At 53.2% G+C, this 19,141-nt stretch overlaps 7 protein-coding genes across 7 annotated transcripts; 3 read left to right on the plus strand and 4 right to left on the minus strand.

Moving 5' to 3' along the window:
• Positions 1-377: 377 nt before the first annotated feature.
• On the plus strand, positions 378-1,872 carry rpt3 (proteasome regulatory particle base subunit RPT3; the record flags this gene model as incomplete). Its single annotated transcript, XM_001213852.1, has 4 exons — positions 378-535; positions 696-794; positions 848-1,134; positions 1,190-1,872. 4 exons carry the CDS (start codon positions 378-380, stop codon positions 1,870-1,872), a joined length of 1,227 nt encoding a protein of 408 aa, XP_001213852.1.
• Positions 1,873-2,403: 531 nt separating this feature from the next.
• ATEG_04675 (cytochrome P450) lies at positions 2,404-4,117 on the minus strand (the record flags this gene model as incomplete). The annotated part of the gene is made up of 3 exons (XM_001213853.1): positions 2,404-2,617; positions 2,675-3,695; positions 3,757-4,117. The coding sequence occupies 3 exons, from the start codon at positions 4,115-4,117 to the stop codon at positions 2,404-2,406; spliced, it is 1,596 nt and encodes a 531-aa protein (XP_001213853.1).
• Positions 4,118-6,144: 2,027 nt separating this feature from the next.
• Positions 6,145-7,565, plus strand: ATEG_04676 (pepsin-like aspartic protease; the record flags this gene model as incomplete). Its single annotated transcript, XM_001213854.1, has 4 exons — positions 6,145-6,246; positions 6,345-6,492; positions 6,563-7,217; positions 7,277-7,565. The coding sequence occupies 4 exons, from the start codon at positions 6,145-6,147 to the stop codon at positions 7,563-7,565; spliced, it is 1,194 nt and encodes a 397-aa protein (XP_001213854.1).
• A 1,069-nt stretch (positions 7,566-8,634) lies between these two features.
• fcpA (protein-serine/threonine phosphatase) lies at positions 8,635-11,227 on the plus strand (the record flags this gene model as incomplete). Its single annotated transcript, XM_001213855.1, has 3 exons — positions 8,635-8,882; positions 8,938-9,024; positions 9,100-11,227. 3 exons carry the CDS (start codon positions 8,635-8,637, stop codon positions 11,225-11,227), a joined length of 2,463 nt encoding a protein of 820 aa, XP_001213855.1.
• A 521-nt stretch (positions 11,228-11,748) lies between these two features.
• On the minus strand, positions 11,749-12,286 carry ATEG_04678 (uncharacterized protein; the record flags this gene model as incomplete). Its single annotated transcript, XM_001213856.1, has 2 exons — positions 11,749-11,815; positions 11,871-12,286. The coding sequence occupies 2 exons, from the start codon at positions 12,284-12,286 to the stop codon at positions 11,749-11,751; spliced, it is 483 nt and encodes a 160-aa protein (XP_001213856.1).
• Positions 12,287-13,060: 774 nt separating this feature from the next.
• Positions 13,061-14,208, minus strand: ATEG_04679 (arginase; the record flags this gene model as incomplete). Its single annotated transcript, XM_001213857.1, has 3 exons — positions 13,061-13,364; positions 13,420-14,003; positions 14,122-14,208. 3 exons carry the CDS (start codon positions 14,206-14,208, stop codon positions 13,061-13,063), a joined length of 975 nt encoding a protein of 324 aa, XP_001213857.1.
• Positions 14,209-14,836: 628 nt separating this feature from the next.
• Positions 14,837-17,035, minus strand: ATEG_04680 (glutamyl-tRNA(Gln) amidotransferase subunit PET112; the record flags this gene model as incomplete). The annotated part of the gene is made up of 2 exons (XM_001213858.1): positions 14,837-16,092; positions 16,486-17,035. The coding sequence occupies 2 exons, from the start codon at positions 17,033-17,035 to the stop codon at positions 14,837-14,839; spliced, it is 1,806 nt and encodes a 601-aa protein (XP_001213858.1).
• Between the last annotated feature and the right edge of the window lie 2,106 nt (positions 17,036-19,141).

Genomic DNA, 19,141 nt, shown 5'->3' on the forward strand with positions numbered 1-19,141 from the left:
ACACAGGCCCGCGGAATATTGCTACTTTGTTGACATGCCTATAACGAACCAAAGGTCAGTAGTCATCAAGCTGAAACTGAGATTGTTGGAATTCTTTCTAGTGCAATAGTTAGTAGCCTCTGTAGCCGCTGTTGATTAACGTCTACTCCGTAGGTTCGATTCCCTTCCGCCAAATACGTTGCCACGCTGGGCCGAGCTCATCAATCACGTGACCAAAATGGAAGCTACCGACGTGATCCAGGTTGGCAGCTCCAGCACCCTCTACAAACCCGCACGACTGCTTCATACATACCACCCTCCCCGCTTACCGATTTGAAGCCACTCTCAATCACATCCCTTATCCTCACCAGTCCCTTCGTCTATCAATCACCTTCGCCATGGGAGACGTCGCCGTGGAAAACCCGGCGAACAACGTCACGCCTCTTACCAAGTCAGCTCCGCTGGACACCATCCCCAACATAGATTCCATCGAAGGCACGGGGACTGATGGTGGTGATGAATATGCGACCTTGAAACGGCTCCAGAGACATCTAGAGTATGTTACACTGGACTGGGAATATTCACTTCTGATGGCTGACGCTCGGTGGTAGATACATCCAACTCCAGGAGGAGTACATCAAGGATGAGCAGAGGCATGTTGCCATGGACCGTTCCATCCACAGCATTAGCGGCGGTGGCTGACTTGAAATCATCAGGAGCCTGAAAAGAGAACTCGTTCGTGCACAGGAGGAGATCAAGCGGATACAGAGCGTTCCCCTAGTCATCGGCCAGTTCATGGAAGCGATCGATCAGAAGTAATACACCCGTCTGAAGCGGAGGGAGAAACACGCTGATCCTCTCAATCTAGCACCGGTATCGTGCAGTCGTCGACCGGCTCGAATTATGTTGTCCGCATCCTCTCTACTCTCGACCGTGAAAAGCTCAAGCCCTCCTCCTCGGTCGCCCTCCACCGACACTCCAATGCCCTCGTGGATATCCTGCCGCCAGAGGCGGATTCCTCCATTGCCATGCTGGGTGAAAGCGAGAAGCCGGACGTGACATACGCCGATGTGGGTGGTCTTGATATGCAGAAGCAAGAGATTCGGGAGGCGGTCGAATTGCCCTTGACACACTTTGATCTTTACAAGCAAATCGGTATGGACGATGTGGCTCCCTATCCCCCGGTCATTTGTAGCTGACCCCCGGCCAGGTATCGACCCTCCTCGCGGTGTCCTGCTTTACGGCCCCCCGGGAACTGGTAAGACCATGTTGGTCAAGGCCGTGGCGAACAGCACGACTGCCAGCTTCATTCGCGTGAACGGCTCCGAGTTTGTGCAGAAGTATCTGGGAGAAGGTCCTCGCATGGTTCGCGATGTGTTCCGGATGGCCCGAGAGAACTCTCCTGCCATCATCTTCATCGATGAAATTGACGCTATTGCCACGAAGCGTTTCGATGCGCAGACCGGTGCGGATCGTGAAGTGCAGCGTATCCTTCTGGAGCTCTTGAACCAGATGGATGGTTTCGAACAGACGAGCAATGTGAAGGTCATCATGGCTACCAACCGTGCCGATACGCTAGACCCGGCTTTGTTGCGTCCCGGTCGTTTGGATCGAAAGATCGAATTCCCCTCGCTCCGTGACCGACGCGAGCGCCGCTTGATCTTTACTACCATCGCGTCCAAGATGTCCCTGTCCCCAGAGGTTGACCTGGACTCATTGATCGTTCGTAACGAGCCTCTGTCTGGTGCCGTCATTGCGGCGATCATGCAGGAGGCTGGTCTGCGCGCCGTTCGGAAGAACCGCTACAACATCATCCAGTCCGATCTAGAGGATGCTTACTCTGCCCAAGTCAAGACCGGCCAGGAAGCGGACAGACTGGAGTTCTACCGGTAGTGGAATGATTTATTGATTAATGGATAGTCTGGGGGCCGGCGAAAGGGTAGTCATGAGCTGTATCATCAACATCTAGGTTCTTATCCATGTAGGCAATGATTGATTCGATGGTCAATAGAGGATACGTCTTGACACAAAATACTCATCGTAGGTTAGACAAGGTACCAAGGCTGGTTAGTCACGGTTCCACCATGTGCAGGTTGGTGTAGGACTAGAGGACAGCAAGTCAACCCTGAGCATCTTGCTTAAATGTATAAGTGGAAGACTATTTGATCTGGGTGAGGTCTGTGGTGGATCTACTAGTCACAGTGGGATCTGCCAAACCCCGACATTTAGAGCTAGGTAGACTTGTGCATGTATGCTCGCAAAACTTGCGTCCAGAAGTACATGATCCTTCAATAAAAAGCTTTCGCTTATCGAGGCGCTCGTCCTCGTTTAGAGGTGCGATTGCCACAATCGTATGAGAATCGCAAAGACACTACCTATTCATACCTTATACGTCGCTAACTTACTTTTGAGATACAAGCCCCGTCAAACACATCCCTGCAGGCACGTGGATAAAGCGCGAATTGGAACGAATTGGATCCAACATTTATGCTCCTCGACCTGCGAAAGGTGCTCATCATAGAACAAATCACCACGGGCCGACATTCCCGGCGATACCTGCAAGTATTCAGACGGGATGTGCGTCCAGTAATTCTGGTAGATATTTGCCAATAGCGTGGTCATTTCCGCCATAGCAAGACTGGTGAACTGTTAGCATCGCCCTTGGGACCAGTTTCAAGCAAGCCCTGGAACTTACTGTACCCCGATACACATCCTTGCACCGCTCGAGAAAGCCCAAAACCACCTCTTTCTCTCTGCAACTTGGTCTTCGGGACCCAGCCACCGCTCTGGGTCAAATCGCAATGGATTTGCAAACACCTGGGGCTGCCGATGGAGTGTGTACGGGCTGATGCTTACAACCGTGCCCCGCGGGATAGTATAACCATCAATAACCTCGTCATTCGTGGACCATCGAGGCTCGCTCCCAGGGGAAGGGGCATGAAGCCGCAACGTCTCCCTGATGACGGCATCGAGATAGGGCAGCGTTCCGGCCTTTTCTGGATATATGAAAGTCCCGGACCCGGCAGGACCGTCCAAGGCTTGAATCTCGGCGCGGAGTTTACTTTGGAACCCTTCGTTTTCGGGCCTCGAAAGCTGATAGATGACCCACATAAGGGTATTGCTCGTGGTGTCAATACCGGCCAGAAAGTGGTCGGAACATTCAGCAGCAACATCGAGGGTGTCCATTGGCGCTGACGCTTTGGCCGACGGGATCGTTCCTGCGAGAAGGCGCGATGCGAGGGAGTCATCTGAGCCGAGCAGTTGCTGTGTTTCGAGATGCTGGATCACTGGAAAGTTGTGCTTGCGCAGGCCGGTGTATGTAGGCGTCTTCATGGGAAGAAGCCCGAAAGACGCTAGGGACTTTTGCACAATCGCTCCCTGGGCATACAGCATCTCTGTGAGTCGGGGCCAGAACACCGCATACCAGAATAGTTTCCTCCGAGCTGGATCGAGCATGTCGTCGATGATCCCACGATGCTGGCGTGTTCCTTTCATTGCTGTAGTGCGTCCCGGAGACGTCGCGCCGTAGACGAAGTGCGAGACGCTGTCCATGGCGAAGTAATGCAGCGCAGAAAATATCTCCACGGCTCCGGTGGCCGAGGAGTCTCGCTGGACAAGAGCAAGGAAGTCCTTGACCTTTTCTTCGATCATGTCGACGTTGCTGGGAGACATAATGGCTGTCTTCGTATACGCACTATTCAAGATCTTCTTTCTCTCTGGATTGGGCAAGTCAGTTATACCTACTCTTCTCATATTGGCTAGGAGAGATGTACATACCGCGGTGGTCTATCCCACTTGAATAACTAAACAAGACCTTGCGGTCATAGGCATCGAACATTTGATAGAAGTCATCCCGCTCGAACCGACTTCCTGAGCCGTATATTTTCCGTAGTGCCGACAGACTGCTAAACGATACCTCGTATGGACTCACTCGTACCACCTCGCCGTACTTCTTGTGAAGATTATTGACGCACTGGGTACGCATCCCGCGATACTCCTCATACCCAAGACGCCATTTGGTAAAAGCGAAAGACTTAGGGCCTGGGAGATGTCGGAGCGGCGAACTGATGAGATTTTTATGGACGTGGAAAAGGACCAAACCGAACAGGAGGGCACCGAGGCATAGGATGGGAATCATTCTGATGATTAGTTGTAATCGTACTCTGATATCTAGATCTGTCTAGGTGTTTCATCGTGATGATTGCGCACCTTTTATAGATTCCGAGCGTTTTGGTCTATTTGCCTTCCTGGTGGACTTTTGCATACTTGACAGAGCCTACTATGCTCTTTTTTTGGGCAGTAGTTGATGCCATTACCAAGTAAAGAGACCGTCTCTATTCTTGGTCTCTACTTGCAGTACGTAATATTGCCACCTGGGAGGGTTTGAAGCCTTCCTAGACAAGACATTGTAGGCATCATAGTCGGAGGTACCTTCGCCCTGGTCCCTGTCTCCCCACACGGATATAAACTCCAGGGCGAGGAACTTGATATAGGCGCTCTGTGATTAATTGGCTTTTTTACAACTTGGTCAGGCTTCAATATATCAGGTCTGTACATGAGTTATACTAAATGCATATGAATCAGACGCCACGAGTCAATATGCTCATGGTGGGCCTCTAACCGCGGAGAAATATGAACCCCAGGATTGATTCCGCTGTGATCTCAGCTAGTTTGTAGCCGGCGAGATTTGAGATTCGGCAACGAATTCATCCAATCCCTAGAAAGGCCTCATTAGTACGGATACCTGGTCATTCAAGCCTTTCTTCTCGAACCGCGGCTCCTCCTCCTATGCTACAAATAGCGTGTCACTTCCTGCTTGCTGAATGCTGGTCGCGCAAACCCAAATCGCTTCCACGCCACCTAATCTTCTGATTTATCGCCATTGTGATACTGTATACTCAGGACTGTACGTTCTGGGAACCCCAATTTGGATCCCCCCCGGCTCCTTCACCGTTGGGTCGAGCTGGCACTGTGATGCTAGGATGTGGTTGTAATAGATCTTGGAGCTCTGATACAGATCTATAATGAGCTGACAGTGTAAGGAAGAGCTATTCAGGACTATTCAAGACACAGAAAAGTCCCCGTGCCGGATCAGTCACACAGCGCTCACAAGTCACCGTGCTTCGCCTATTGCAGAATATCCAGTATCCTGAAGGGATGTTTCTTGTGGATGAATGAACCATGTTTTCCAATTCAAGACTTCAGTAGCCACAAACCCGGCGGCGAGTATTACGAGGTGGCTTTCGGATTTCGCCAGTCGATTCTGGAAGAAGTATAGTGTGTTCAAGGACAGGCTGTGTGCGCCAGGTAGTCAAAAAGGTTACCCCCTAGGAACATGAATGAGACCTCCAGAAAAGAGTTCGGATTCTTTTGCTCCCATCCTAGAATGCCAATTGGAATAATATCCCTGATCACAAGACTTGTTGCGATACTGCCATGATTCCCTTTTTTCACCATACGGAGGGAAGCCTTGATCGACAGTGTTATGCTATGCTTCTGAGGGAGGGATGCGTTGCGTCTGGTATTATCTTTCCCCTGTTCAATAGAGCTGATAATATAACTAACTACTAGTTAAAGGTCGAGGTGATGGGATCCATCGGCGATGATCATCGTCATTCCTTATCAGCCGCCTTTCCTATCTCGGAAAGCAACAGGGACTGTCGGAATCGGAGTCACATTGCACAGGGACACAAGCATCCGTGTTAGGTAATACTAGGCAACAGCTGTGATCCCTTGTACACAGGTACTTTCACAAGGTAAGGTACTTTACCTAGTGCCTAGTACTAAGTATGCTGGCCTCTCGGAGCTGGACGGTTCCTGGCCTGACCTCCTTCACTGGGGACTAATCAACTGATGCGATTCACGTGCCGATCCCGTGCCTCTCCGCAGCCCAGATGACGCAGCGACTGCCGCATGATTGGCCGTCACCCGCAGCTGGGCACGTCGCTCCGCAACCAGTAGTCATCATCCAGCAGCAGCACCTCTTCCCCTTCGCCTTACCTCGTCATCCACCTCTCCCTCTACCTATTTCTCTTCATCTCTCCCTTCTCATCGACCGTCCTATCCTCATCTCCACCCCCATCTCTATCCCACAAGACGCTCCCTAACTGCTGTTCTGTCCCTTTCGGGTTGTCTTCTCGCCGTCGCGGCCCTTTATCGTTCATTATGAAGTCCGTCTCCTTGCTCACGGCCTCTGTGCTGGTGGGCTGCGCCTCCGCCGAGGTACATAAGCTGAAGCTCAACAAGCTTCCTCTGGATGAGCAGCTTGTAAGTCCCAACCCTTGAGTGACTTGTTCTCTAGCACCAGACGGTTCAATGTGTTCGTAGTTGTGGAAGGGGCCCCTGCTGACACCAGATCGCTCTAGTTCACCCAGAACATCGACGCCCATATCCACGCCCTGGGCCAGAAGTACATGGGAGTCCGTCCCAACCAACAGGAACCGCTCGGTGACAACCCTGTCAATGACTTGGGTAACCATAATGTCCTGGTCGATAACTTCATGAACGCTCAGTGTATGCACCGTCTCCACTTATCCACCCATCCCCGCACGTCTAGGCCGCTTTGCTTACGATAAATCCATAGATTTCTCTGAAATCGAACTCGGCACTCCCCCCCAGAAGTTCAAGGTTGTGCTTGACACTGGAAGCTCCAACTTGTGGGTTCCATCTTCCGAGTGCAGTTCCATCGCCTGCTACCTGCACAACAAGTACGACTCGTCCGCGTCGTCCACCTATAAGAAGAATGGCACCGAGTTCTCCATCAGATACGGCTCTGGTAGCCTGAGTGGTTTTGTCTCGGAAGACACCCTCAAGATCGGCGACCTGACCATCAAGGAGCAGTTGTTTGCCGAGGCAACCAATGAGCCTGGCCTGGCCTTTGCCTTTGGCCGCTTCGACGGTATCCTTGGCCTGGGCTTTGATACTATCTCTGTCAACAGGATTGAGCCTCCTTTCTACAAGATGGTGAACCAGGGCCTCCTCGATGAGCCCGTGTTTGCCTTCTACCTTGGAGATGCGAACAAGGAGGGCGATGAGTCGGTCGCCACCTTTGGCGGAGTTGACAAGAGCCACTACACTGGGGAGCTGATCAAGATCCCTCTCCGCCGTAAGGCGTACTGGGAGGTTGACCTTGATGCCATCACCCTTGGTGACGAAACTGCCGATCTCGAGAACACCGGTGTCATCCTTGACACTGGCACTTCGCTCATTGCCCTGCCTTCCAACCTTGCCGAGATGATGTAAGTTCCACATAAGAGTTAACTTGAGTTGCCGACAGACTTGCTGACAATTTCTGAAGCAACGCCCAGATCGGTGCCAAGAAGGGCTTCACCGGCCAGTACTCGGTTGACTGTGAGAAGCGTTCCTCTCTGCCCGACATCACTTTCGCCCTGAGCGGCCACAACTTCACCATTGGCCCGTATGACTACACTCTGGAGGTCCAGGGATCCTGCATCAGCGCCTTCATGGGAATGGACTTCCCTGAGCCTGTGGGTCCGCTGGCCATCCTGGGTGATGCGTTCCTGCGGAAGTGGTACAGCGTCTATGACCTGGGCAATGGCGCTGTTGGTCTGGCTAAGGCTAAGTAAGGGATGATATGGTGGAGATGGTGGTGATAACTGTATAGCTCTCAATCCACCTCTTGAGCCTCGTGTTATCGTTTTTTATTTGTTTTCCCTTTATTGCTCCTACAAAGAGGTCGTTCCACTTCCGGCTGTTCCGCAAACAGACAGGGCACGTGGCCTGTTCTTTGTGGCGCAGAATCCCTAGGGAGCTTCCCTGGCAGTAGTAGATGCTAGGAATTCAATGAATCTTCCTCGCTTTGTCTGGCTGTCAATGAAGTATGAACCGCAGACTTTCCCAGCGCTCTGGTAGAACTGCGGATGAGTGTTGAAAGAGACCCAATAAGCTGTAAACCAGAATATGGATCGGCAAATGCTTTCTTTTTAGTCTATAATTCAGATAGCGCCTGAGTACTATCTCACTATCTTCATGGAGAACACCTTTGATGTGTTGTTGTATAGTATGGAGTTGTAGAATGATCGTGGGTCTGGCCCGGATGCTGGATCTGCTGGGAGTCTCGCCCCGCACGAGCTCCCGACCAAGAGCCGAACCAGACGTTGCCTTGGCGGCCAAACCTTCTTTTCCCTTGTGCTGCAGCGCCTCTTCTGACTTCTTTCATCATCACCACACCACACCACTCTTCACCTTCCCCATTCACTACTCCTTGTCTGCAATTCATTTTCCTTTGTCGCACCTGTTGCGACATATTAACGCATCGTCGCCTTCCTGATTGAAGGCGTTTTCTCCCAGCTTCACTGTCCGTCGCGTGATCCCGTGGCGGCGACGACGTGCTTTCATCCGAGCTCTCTCCCTCCACTGCGGTCGGGCTTGTCGCTTCTTTCGCATATAGTCTTCGCTCGCTTAATATTCATTCTATCGACCAACGCGGATCCAGTGCCGGAACCTCTGTTGTCACCTTCATAGTCGATCGTCGGGCATGGCTCCGGGCGCCGGTTCTTCGATCGCGACGACCGCCCTTCACCTCCTGTCTCTCTAGCCGCCTATCGTGCCACAATAGAGAGGTAGGCCTATCCGAAACTCATTGATTAGGTTTCAAAAGCAGAACAAAGCGAGCCAAACCATCGTCACAGGAGCATGCTTCTTCGGTTACCGCCCAGCCTCCACTACCCGATCACCGTAACGTCGCTGCTCAAACAGCACGGCGATACGGTGGAACGGGATGAGGCTCTGTTCTGGTATGTCTACGAGACATCCGTCACCGAAGGCGATGAGTTGGGCAACAAATTCGTGGTGAAGCGTAAGTTTCCCACCAAGTTTGAGTCAACTGTCGACGGTGAGATCGTCCAGTGGAAGATTGCAAAGGGTGATGTTATTGAGGAGCCGTAAGTTGTCTTGTCTTGCGTTATTTCTGGCTGTGTGGCTGCTGACTTGCAATAGCTTGGATGTTGTCGAAATCGACGAGCCATGCGCTCACGAAGTCCAATTCGGTGGTCTCTGTGCCGAGTGTGGGAAAGATATGACTGAGTAAGTGATCCTTGATTTATACTGCGGACTTTCTTTTTAGAAGTTACGCGTGGCTGACAGCCTCGGTACTGGCAGGGCGACGTATAACACGGAGACGACGGATTCGATGCGCGCCCCCATTCAAATGGTCCACGATAACACCGCGCTCACAGTGAGTGAGAAAGAAGCTACTCGAGTGGAAGAAGATGCGAAGCGCCGATTACTGTCGAATCGAAAACTCTCGCTCGTCGTGGACCTGGACCAGACGATCATCCATGCTACAGTGGACCCCACCGTTGGCGAGTGGATGGAGGATAAAGAGAATCCCAACCATCAAGCTTTGAGCGACGTTCGGGCGTTTCAGCTGGTAGATGACGGACCGGGAATGCGCGGATGCTGGTATTATGTGAAGTTGCGACCGGGATTGGAAACGTTTCTGGAGAATGTCGCGGAACTTTTCGAATTGCATATCTACACCATGGGCACTCGGGCGTACGCGCAACACATTGCGAGCATCATAGATCCAGACCGCAAGCTATTTGGTGATCGGATCCTCAGTCGTGACGAAAGCGGCAGCTTGACAGCCAAGAACCTTCACCGTCTCTTCCCGGTGGACACTAAGATGGTTGTTATTATCGATGATCGCGGCGATGTGTGGCGCTGGAGCCCCAACCTTATCAAGGTGTCCCCCTACGACTTCTTCGTCGGCATCGGTGATATCAACTCTAGCTTCTTGCCCAAAAAGCAGGAGCTCGGAGCGGTTAGCACCGCAGACAAGACGGCCTCCAAGGCTGCCAAGGGCCAACCGCCGGAACGCCCCGTCAATGGTTCGACAGAAGAAGGCCCTGAGCAAGCAGAGGTGTCGACGTTGGAGCAGCTTGTCACGATGGGCGGAGGTGATAACCCGCGACTACTGCAGGAACAAAGTGACGCGCAAGAAGAGACGATAATGCACCAGGTTGAAGACCGGCCACTATTGCAGAAGCAGAAAGAACTGGATGCGGAAGACGAGGCCGAGGGTGAAGATTCAGCTGCGAGCGAGGATGAGTCGCAAGACCACAACAAGCATCGACATCATCTGCTGGAGGACAACGACCGGGAGTTGTTTGTGTTAGAAGAACGGCTCGAGCAAGTGCACCGACAATTTTTCGAGGAGTACGACAAGAAGCGAACGCTAGCTTTGGGCGGACGTGTTGCAGCGTTGAGGGGCGAGAAGACACCGTCCAAAGAGAAGGATGTCGATTTGAAACTTGTCCCTGATGTCAAAGACATCATGCCATATATCAAGCGCAAAGTTCTTGGAGGGGTGGTTTTGGTATTTTCTGGAGTCCTCCCGCTTGGAACGGATACGCAAAACGCCGATATTTCGTTATGGGCGAAAAGCTTTGGGGCGGTTATTTCTCAGAAGATCAATATGAAGACGACACACCTGGTGGCTGGACGCAACCGCACTGCCAAAGTCCGTGAAGCAACGCGATATCCCAACATCAAGATTGTGACGACGCAGTGGTTGCTGGACTCCCTCACTCAGTGGAAGCACCTGAGCGAAGATCCCTACCTGCTTCCTGTTCACCCCGATGACCGAGGAGAGCCGATTTCGCCAGGATCCAAAGAGTTGGAAAGCTCGTGGCTCTCGTCAGAGAACGAAGAAGACTCAGGAGAGTTCTTGTCGGACGACGAAAACTTCACGGAGACTACGGAGGACATTTTTAAATCGTCCGGGCTCGACGAACATTCGCCCATCGGGTTTGACGATGATGAACTCGCGGCCGTGCACGAGGAATTGAAGGAGTTCCTGGGCAGCGACGACGAGAGCGAAAGTGATAATGAATCCACTGTCGCCACTGAGGATGTCCCGAGCAAGAAGCGGAAACGGGGTGATGGGCCGGATGATGATGCCGACGAAGATGGGGACAGCCAAGGTGAGGAAGATGATATGCAAGGCTCCCGTCTTTCCCAGCGAATCAAGCGGTCGTATGAACGGAGCACTGGGCTTCGCGAAGTAGCGACCGCAAGTACGGCGGAACCGTCTTCAGAGCCGACGAACGCTGAACAACCTGCACCCGAGGCGAAGGAGCAGCCAGCCTCTCAGACCCCGAGTGCCGGCGGTCCGGATGACCCCGACTACGACGAAGATGAGTTCGAGCGTGAAATGCTGGCGGCATTCGAAGGCGCGGACGACGACTCCAAAGCGGAAGAGGAGATTGCGGCGGAGAACGGCTAGTCGCTGTGTGATATTCTGCTAGTCTCTTTTGGTACTGTATCTCCCCATTCTCATGTCCATATTGAAGGCGTTGATGGTACATGGTATCGTACGAATAGCTATCTCGGTGGGCACAGGAGATGTGATGACATTATGCACGTTCATTCCGTTGCAGTTTGTTGCGATGCAATGATGGCATAGCGATGGCGTTGGATTTTGCGATTGTTTATCTGTTACATAGGTGATGTTGGTATGTCCTATATGTACTTCGATTCTAGAATTGAAACACTGTGACTTGGAAGTTGGCATTGCCGCGTTAGCCTAAAACCGTAACACGGCTCTAACTGATTAATCAAGCTCATGTCCTCATAAATTGATCACTTTATATACAGCCTGTACATGCAATCAAAAACGAAATACCCGAATTCATTAATCATACACATCGCGATGAACCTGCCACGACATAACCAACATCCACAAAAAGAACACCGTATTGATGAGCTCAAACGCAAAAGCCGTTTTCCAGCAGTCGCCTGCACAAGTCAGCACAATCCAGACACAGCCAGGGGGAGGAGGATAGGGCAATGCGCCGCACATACAGATAGTCTTCTGCGTCAACCACGCCATGGTCTGCAGATTATTCCCGCCAAACTTGTTGTCGTACACGTAGATCTGGCAGTTATCGTCGACGTTCCCGACAACGCCAAACAACTGCAGCGAGGTCTCGATCAGCCCCGTCAGCCACAGCACGAACAGGATGAAGCTGCCGACGATGATGATGCCCGGCAGGAGGAAGCGCTTCGCCGCCAGAAAGAGGATGAGCACGATGAAGAAGACGCCCAGGGCGCCGGAGACGACCATGAACGGGAAGAGCCTGCCGCGTATTCCGTCAGTATAAAGCTTCTTAAGCTTGGGGTTGGGTAAGTACCATGGTATGCCGAGCTTCAGCTCGGTCTGCACGGCCATGAACCAGGCAAAGACGCCGAGGCAGATCGCGGACGCCGAGAACACGATCATGATCCAGATGTTGAGCTGGAGTTCGGGCCAGTGGTAGCGGCGGCGGCGGACGGGGACGGCCATGATTGCGTCTGCTCTGCTTTCCGGGGGAAGATGTTGAATGCGTATGGAGTGGATAAGAAGGTTCGGTAGGATGATACGGTATCGCAGTCGATTATCTACAGACCGGGGGCTATGATGTCGACATCCACATCGATGCCCATCGACATACAAGGCGACGAGGGTTGCGGGGCGCTCTCAGGGCCTGATAGCTAGACTCGGGCCCCCGCTAACACGGTTGGGACCACGTCGCGGCGGCGGACAGTCGTAGACGACGATGAGAAACAGCGCATCAGCGCCGGAGCGCTGGATTCCTTGCGGTCAATGGTGAGTTGGATGGGGGTGAGTGAGTGAGTGGTTGTTTGTTGATGCGTTGGCGGGTTACATAAGCGGGTAGAAGTGATGCGCCCTGGGTATGAACTATGAATATGATGCACTGGTGAAGCAGAGAGGAAGCAATTATGACACTGCGAGACGAGGAATGCGGACGGACCAGGCGAAGAATCGAGAAGCATGAGCATGGATCATTTGGACCGAAAGTGGCTGTTGGGTTGGAGAAATGAGGTGGCAGGCGGGAAATTGCGGTGGCAGGAAATCCGTGCCATAACATAAAGACGATCTTCTATCAACCTAAACCCATGCATGCAGGATCAAGCTGTTAATATAAATAGAGCGTTACTACAGAATAATTCAACCCCAGTGATAAATAAACACCCATGTATTGCAAGTTCTAATCACCGTATACGCAGACTGGATATCATACAGGAGTCGCCTCCAGTCGTCTAATCTATAAAATCATCACAGAAGGGTGTCACCCAGAGCCGAACGAACCAACGAACATCCCGTGCGGATAGTCTCCGATGCGCCCTTCTCCTCCAGGCTCGGGTTGACCTCGACCAAGTCCATCGCCACCAGGTTGCCCGTCTCGTGCACGCATTCGCAGATAAAGTCACCCTCACGAAGAGTCAGACCGCCACGCACGGGGGTACCCGTGCTGGGGGCCCAGAGCGGGTCTAGCGCATCGACATCGAACGAGAGATGGATGGGGGTGTCGTTTCCAATGTGTGCCAGGGCCATCTCGACCACGCGACCGATACCATAACTATGCGAATTCGCGTCAGCTCATCTCCTTACCGCAACTTGGGAACCGTCCTTACCGGTCGACATCGTGCATGCTGAAGGCCTTGATGCCGTGTTCGCGCAGGAGCTGCTTCTCACCGCGGTCGACATCGCGCAGACCGATATACACCAGCTTGTTCACGTTCACGAGATGCTCATCCTGCAGCCAGCCGAAGATGTCCTTCTTCTCCTCACGGGCCAGACGGGTCAGGAAGGCCATGGGCATGCCGTGGATGTTGCCGCTGGGGCTCATCTCGGGCACGTTGATGTCGGCATGGGCGTCGACCCAGATGACGCCCAGCTCGCGGCCCAACCGCTCGCGGGTGGCCTTCGCGGAGCCGGAGATGGTACCAATGGCGATGGAATGGTCGCCACCGAGGGTGAGCACGAACTTGCCCTCCTTGGCGTGGTTGTAGACCTGCGTACTCAGCGTCTCCGTCACCGCGCTCACGGTGCGGGGTTTCTTCATCCCCCGGTGGTCGGGGTCTGACGCAGGGATGTGGTTTTCGTAGTAGTGAACGGTGTTGTCATAGTGCAGGTCGTACCCGAGGTCCTCGCGGAGCTGAGTGAGAAGACCAGCTTCGATCAAGGCCATGGGGGCGGCTTCAACGCCAGTTTTGCACTGGATTATTGCGAATAGCAGATGTCAGCTCTATGCGCACGCCGGAATGGGCTCATTGCGAATCGGACTGACCCCAACGGGATCGACAGACGCCGCAGCGAGGATCATAGGAACGTACCTGGCCGCCGTTGAAGCCCACCGCAACCACGCCCAGCTGGTTGGGCTTGGAGAGGAATCTTTGCTTGATAGTGGAAGGCTGCGTCATGGTGTGAGGTGGATGGAAGAAGGGAGGAGAAGAAACGAGGGTGAGGATATAGTAGAGCAGGAAAAAAAGAGCCGGAAACGAATAGGCGGGTTTCCCGAAACGGACTAGCGAGCGATCAAGATAAGATCGAGTGGAGATCAGTTCATTCAATGAAGACTTCTTCTTCGTCTTCTTCTTCTCTGTTTCTTCGTCTGGTCTGTTCAAGACAATGTTCAGAGTGTATATCCAAGGAAAATTCAGAAGCTGGAAGAGGTTTCCAAGAGTTCCCCTCCCCCCTTTATAACCTTGTCCGCTCACCCTTCTCCGTGGGGCCTTCTCGTGGTCCATCGCTAAGACCTGCTTTTAGGGATCATGACTTTCCCCTAAGTACAGGTCCAGGAGAGATGCCCGCCCGGCCGACGCCATCCCACTCCACCGTCAATTTTTATTAGCAATCGTTACTGATAGCCAGGAATGCGCTCAGGTGGGATGGAGATCATTGGATAACAAACTGTGAATTTCCTCAAGCGGGAATGTGGGGTATCATTGGATGCTATCTATACAGTTGGTCGCTTGACTGGGACCATGTTCTACTCCGTACTCCCATACAAGGTACGACACCGCTCTCTATCTATCGTACATGAATCACCTATTGGCTTCCCAGAATAAGCTCTCGCAGAATGGCATCTGCTTTCGGGGCCTCCACGCGACCCTTCTCTCCCATGCGCATCATTTGTCCAACAAACCAGCCGAGCTTCCCCAGCTGGTTCTTGCTGCGAATCTGCTCTACCATCTGCGGGTTTTGGCTGATCGCTGCCTCCGCTAGTGCGATGTATTCCTCCCGCGAGAGTGGACGAAGCAATAAGTTCTCTTCCTCCAATAGCTGTGGGATCGACCGCGGGTCACCATCAAATACCATGGCCAGTACTTGCTTCGCGGTCGGGCCGGTGATACGCTTCCGCTGAACCTGATCGACCAGCTGGGCGAGGGACTCGGCGGGAACCCGCTGTGCATCCCAGGGCAGGTCCGCTTTGGTCAACAGACCTCCGAGCTCATGGAGGACCCAGTTGGCCGCCGCGCGCGCAAGTCCCCCACGAGCTTTGGGGTCCTGATCCTGCTGCAGATCACGTAAGATATCCACCACATCCTGGTAGTATTCCAGACGGGCTCCGTCCTCCAGTTCAATGAGCGGCTTTGCGTCCTCCACCGGTAGTCCGTACTCCTGACTCCGGAGCATGTTGATCAACTCGTCGCCGCGCGTGGGCAAGGTCCTCGCCAGCTCCGCCACAAGATCCTCGCCAATGATGAGAGGGGGGAGGTCAGGGTCGGGCATGTACCGGTAGTCCACCTCGCCCTCTTTGCCGCGGAGCTTCCGTGTTTCGGTGCTGCCAATTGTCCACCCACGCGTCTCGCCCTCTATAGCCCCGCCGCTCTCCAAGACAGCAATCTGACGGTTTTTCTCGGCGATGACGGCGTCCTCGACTGCCTTGAAACTACTCAGATTCTTGATTTCCGTGCGTTGACCGAGACCACCGATCCCGCCGTACTGGTGGGTGCCGGCGGTTTCGCCGCGCTGGCGCACCGAGACATTGACGTCGGCTCGGAGGCCTCCAAGTTCCATTCCGGTAGTCACCGCACTGCAGGACTGGAGGATCGCTTGGATTTTTCGAACGCAGGCAGCGGCCGTGGCGGGGGTGTGGATCTCGGGCATGGTGATGATTTCGACGAGGGGGTGCGAGACGCGGTTGAAGTCGAGCAGTTGAGTCGAGGGAGGGTATTCTTGAGACTTGGCAGTGTCTTGTTCGAGCTGGATCTGTTTGATGCCGACGCGGACCTTGTCTCCATCTTCCGGCGCAATCCCGTCGTAGCCGAACAGATCTACGTAGCCGTTTCGCGCAAAAGGCTCTGTCGGGTTGTTAAGCGTCAGATTGGCCGAGTAGAAAGCGCCAAGCGAAAGTGTGATTTACCATAGTATTGGGTGATTTGATATCCTGCCGGTTGATCCTGGTAGAAGTAGTGTTTACGGTCGAATCGGCTGACTGGGCTGGATCTCGCAGTTGAGGGCGATTGCAGCGCGCAGGGCGGGGAGGAGCGTAGGGATTTGAAATTCCTGAGCATGTCAGTCCGCGTCCTCCAACGCAGGTGAGTATGCAGTCGGCATACCGGTTGACTTCCCGGAAAAGCGAGATCAAACAAAGCGACATTGGAGTTGGGTAGGTCGGCGGATGAAGTCGGTGCCCCTGATAGAAGCCAACTATCACTAAAAGACCCTCTGCGAAGGAGATCGGAGAAACATACGCGAGAACAGCTTTGCTTCAGTGTTGAGTTGCGCATGAATCTCAATACCGACGGTCAGCTCCCATTTCTGTCGCGACGCCTCTTCGGCCGCTCTTCTCTCCCGTTTATGGGCCTTCAGACCCTTGGCGCTCTGTTTGAGCTGCTTCCGGAGAGGGACGCGATCATCCGACTCGATTGCGGACGTCTGGACATGTCGGACTGGGTAGTGGGTGAAGGGTTGGAGAGGATGGTGGATGCGGAGAGGTCGGAGGGATCTACATCGGGCGTTGGCGAGAGAGCGGAGCGCTCGCGGGAATGGATGCAGACATGGCCGGAGCATGTGGGGAGGACGAACGAGAGGGATGGGTGGGAGCACGTCAATTGATTGTCGACTGGTGGTAGTAGTGGTGGTGACGGTTTGATTGCAGGTAGAAGGAAAGGGACAGAACCGGCAGTATTTGGCGGTAATTTCTCTCACCGCTGGATTGAGTTTGGATGCATCATCCCCCACGCCTGCTGCAGTCAGTTGATGTATGCAACTGCAGGTCAAACCCATCGCCACCATTGTCATGGTCATGAGTGCGATGATTCCGATCTTATGCAAGTCATATGGCGGTTCCAAGTGACTGGCGGTTCTATCAGGGAGGTGGATTCGAACTCATCCCACCACGCGGTTACGGATACAGAAAAATAGTTCCAGGATATGGTACGATGAAGAGTGGGTTCTATTCGACAAAACCATTTCCAAACTAGCTAATAATGGAAGACCCATCAGCGCCATCTAGATGGTATCAATACTCTTCATGTCTGCAGATTTCCCATTTCGATGCTCTCCAACTTCCTCCTTGAGGGTATACTGTACAAGGATGGACTGAAGTAGATCATACCTGGAACAAAAGCTTCACTATCCCTGACTGAATACCGTCCTGCAGATTCAGTATCGGACCAAAATACCGTCAGCGACTCCGACAACCGACTGACGACGGGTTGCAACCGGTTCCCCCCACATGCACTGCAGGATCGACAGCGAGTCACCGCCAGCCAGCGCATCATGTCAACAATCATATTAATGCCGTCTGGAGGTCCCCAGAGTTCGACCTGCTTCGACAGTAGAGATTGTTCCTGAGGCTTCCGCTGCTCCGGTTTATCTCGGGAGTTACTTCATCCTCCAAATCCCCCGAAGATTCCTCCTTCTCTTCACGATCTATACGACTGATCATCCTCGGATCTACGAGGCTGACCTCTGCCGCCCCAAACCAACACGCTAAAAATAAATAGTTATCAAAAAGACAGAGGAAAAGAAAAGAAACTTTCTGAAAGGATTCACCACCCGACAGGGGACCGCATTATAGTCGCCCTCCATCCCTTCGTGATCAGACGGTGATCTGTAACCCTTGGCGCTTCAGCAGCGAATTGAACCCCTCCATCTCCAACTCAAGGGCATTCTATCTGCTATCGCGCTCTCTGATTTGATTCTCATCAGAAGCTGATACTTGGGGTCCGTCTCACCTGGTCCCCGATGTTTGGGGCGCATGCCTTGCATTGTCCGGACGATTTATGCATCTGTCCTGCGTGAAGATAAAGAAACCGACAGACCCGCCCAGCGCTGATCTACTTCTTATCCATATCACCCCAGGAGTCTATTGATCGAACTAGCATCTGTCAGCATTCTGAACCCAAAAAAACAACCGTCTAGCGCACCACAAGATTCCGACTTACTTCACCTCCTGACACAATAGCATTCTGTCCTACATTCCGGTGGAATCCAGATTCCATCCAACCCGTCCCGAGCGACGGCCCTTTCCTCTCCCTTGATATGCCTCGATTCCTGACCCCTCCGACCAAACCAACCGTCACGTCGTCTGTTCTCGTCCTTTCTCCATGTCCCCATCGGTTCCCCGGATATGGGCATGGCCTAAACGTTAAACTTCTTTACATTATCTCTACGGTCTGAACGACCCTTGTTTTCCAAACTCCATCCGCGATCACGATGCCGCTCTCCAGTCGCTCCAAGAAGTCGCGCAAAGATGGTGCCAACAGGGCCTCGACGGCGTCCATCATGTCCATGAATTCGCATTCCACTTCGAAGGCTTCGCAGTCCTCCGTGGGGAAGTCGACCCTGCCCCTCCAGCCGGCCATATCGAAGAGCAATATTGCCGCGGCGGGAAACACCCAGAAATCGCAGATTGCTCAAGATATCAAGGCCAAGAAGGCAACGGAGACGGAGCGAAAAGCACCGAATGTATTCGAATACTTGGACGACGATGACGACTCGGACTCGGAGTCGGACTCTGACATCTCGTCGGAGGAGGACGATGGTTCCCATCCCGCGCCCACCATGTCGACGACGCAATCAAAGTCCACGGCCTACTCTGCTCCAGGACGAACAACAGGCTCGTCCACCAACGCAGAGAGTAGTCGCAGTCGGACGTCGTCGATGTGGTCCAAGAATTCCCTGGATTCCCACTCGCTTTCTACCCTGGAAACTTCTCCCTCATCCGCACCGCTTCAACTAGCCAGGAACAACAGCAACCACCACCCCCGGAAGGCTTCCATGGACACATCGTACGGCACCGTAGGATCCCTGGTGTCGACATCGAGCCACCCCCGCAAACAGAGTCTAGACTTTACTTCCATGCCTGAGGCGTACTACCCCCCTCCTCGTTATCCCCAGTCC

The sequence above is a fragment of the Aspergillus terreus genome, genomic scaffold (genome assembly GCF_000149615.1).
Source record: "Aspergillus terreus NIH2624 scaffold_6 genomic scaffold, whole genome shotgun sequence".
NCBI classification, from domain to species: domain Eukaryota; kingdom Fungi; phylum Ascomycota; class Eurotiomycetes; order Eurotiales; family Aspergillaceae; genus Aspergillus; species Aspergillus terreus.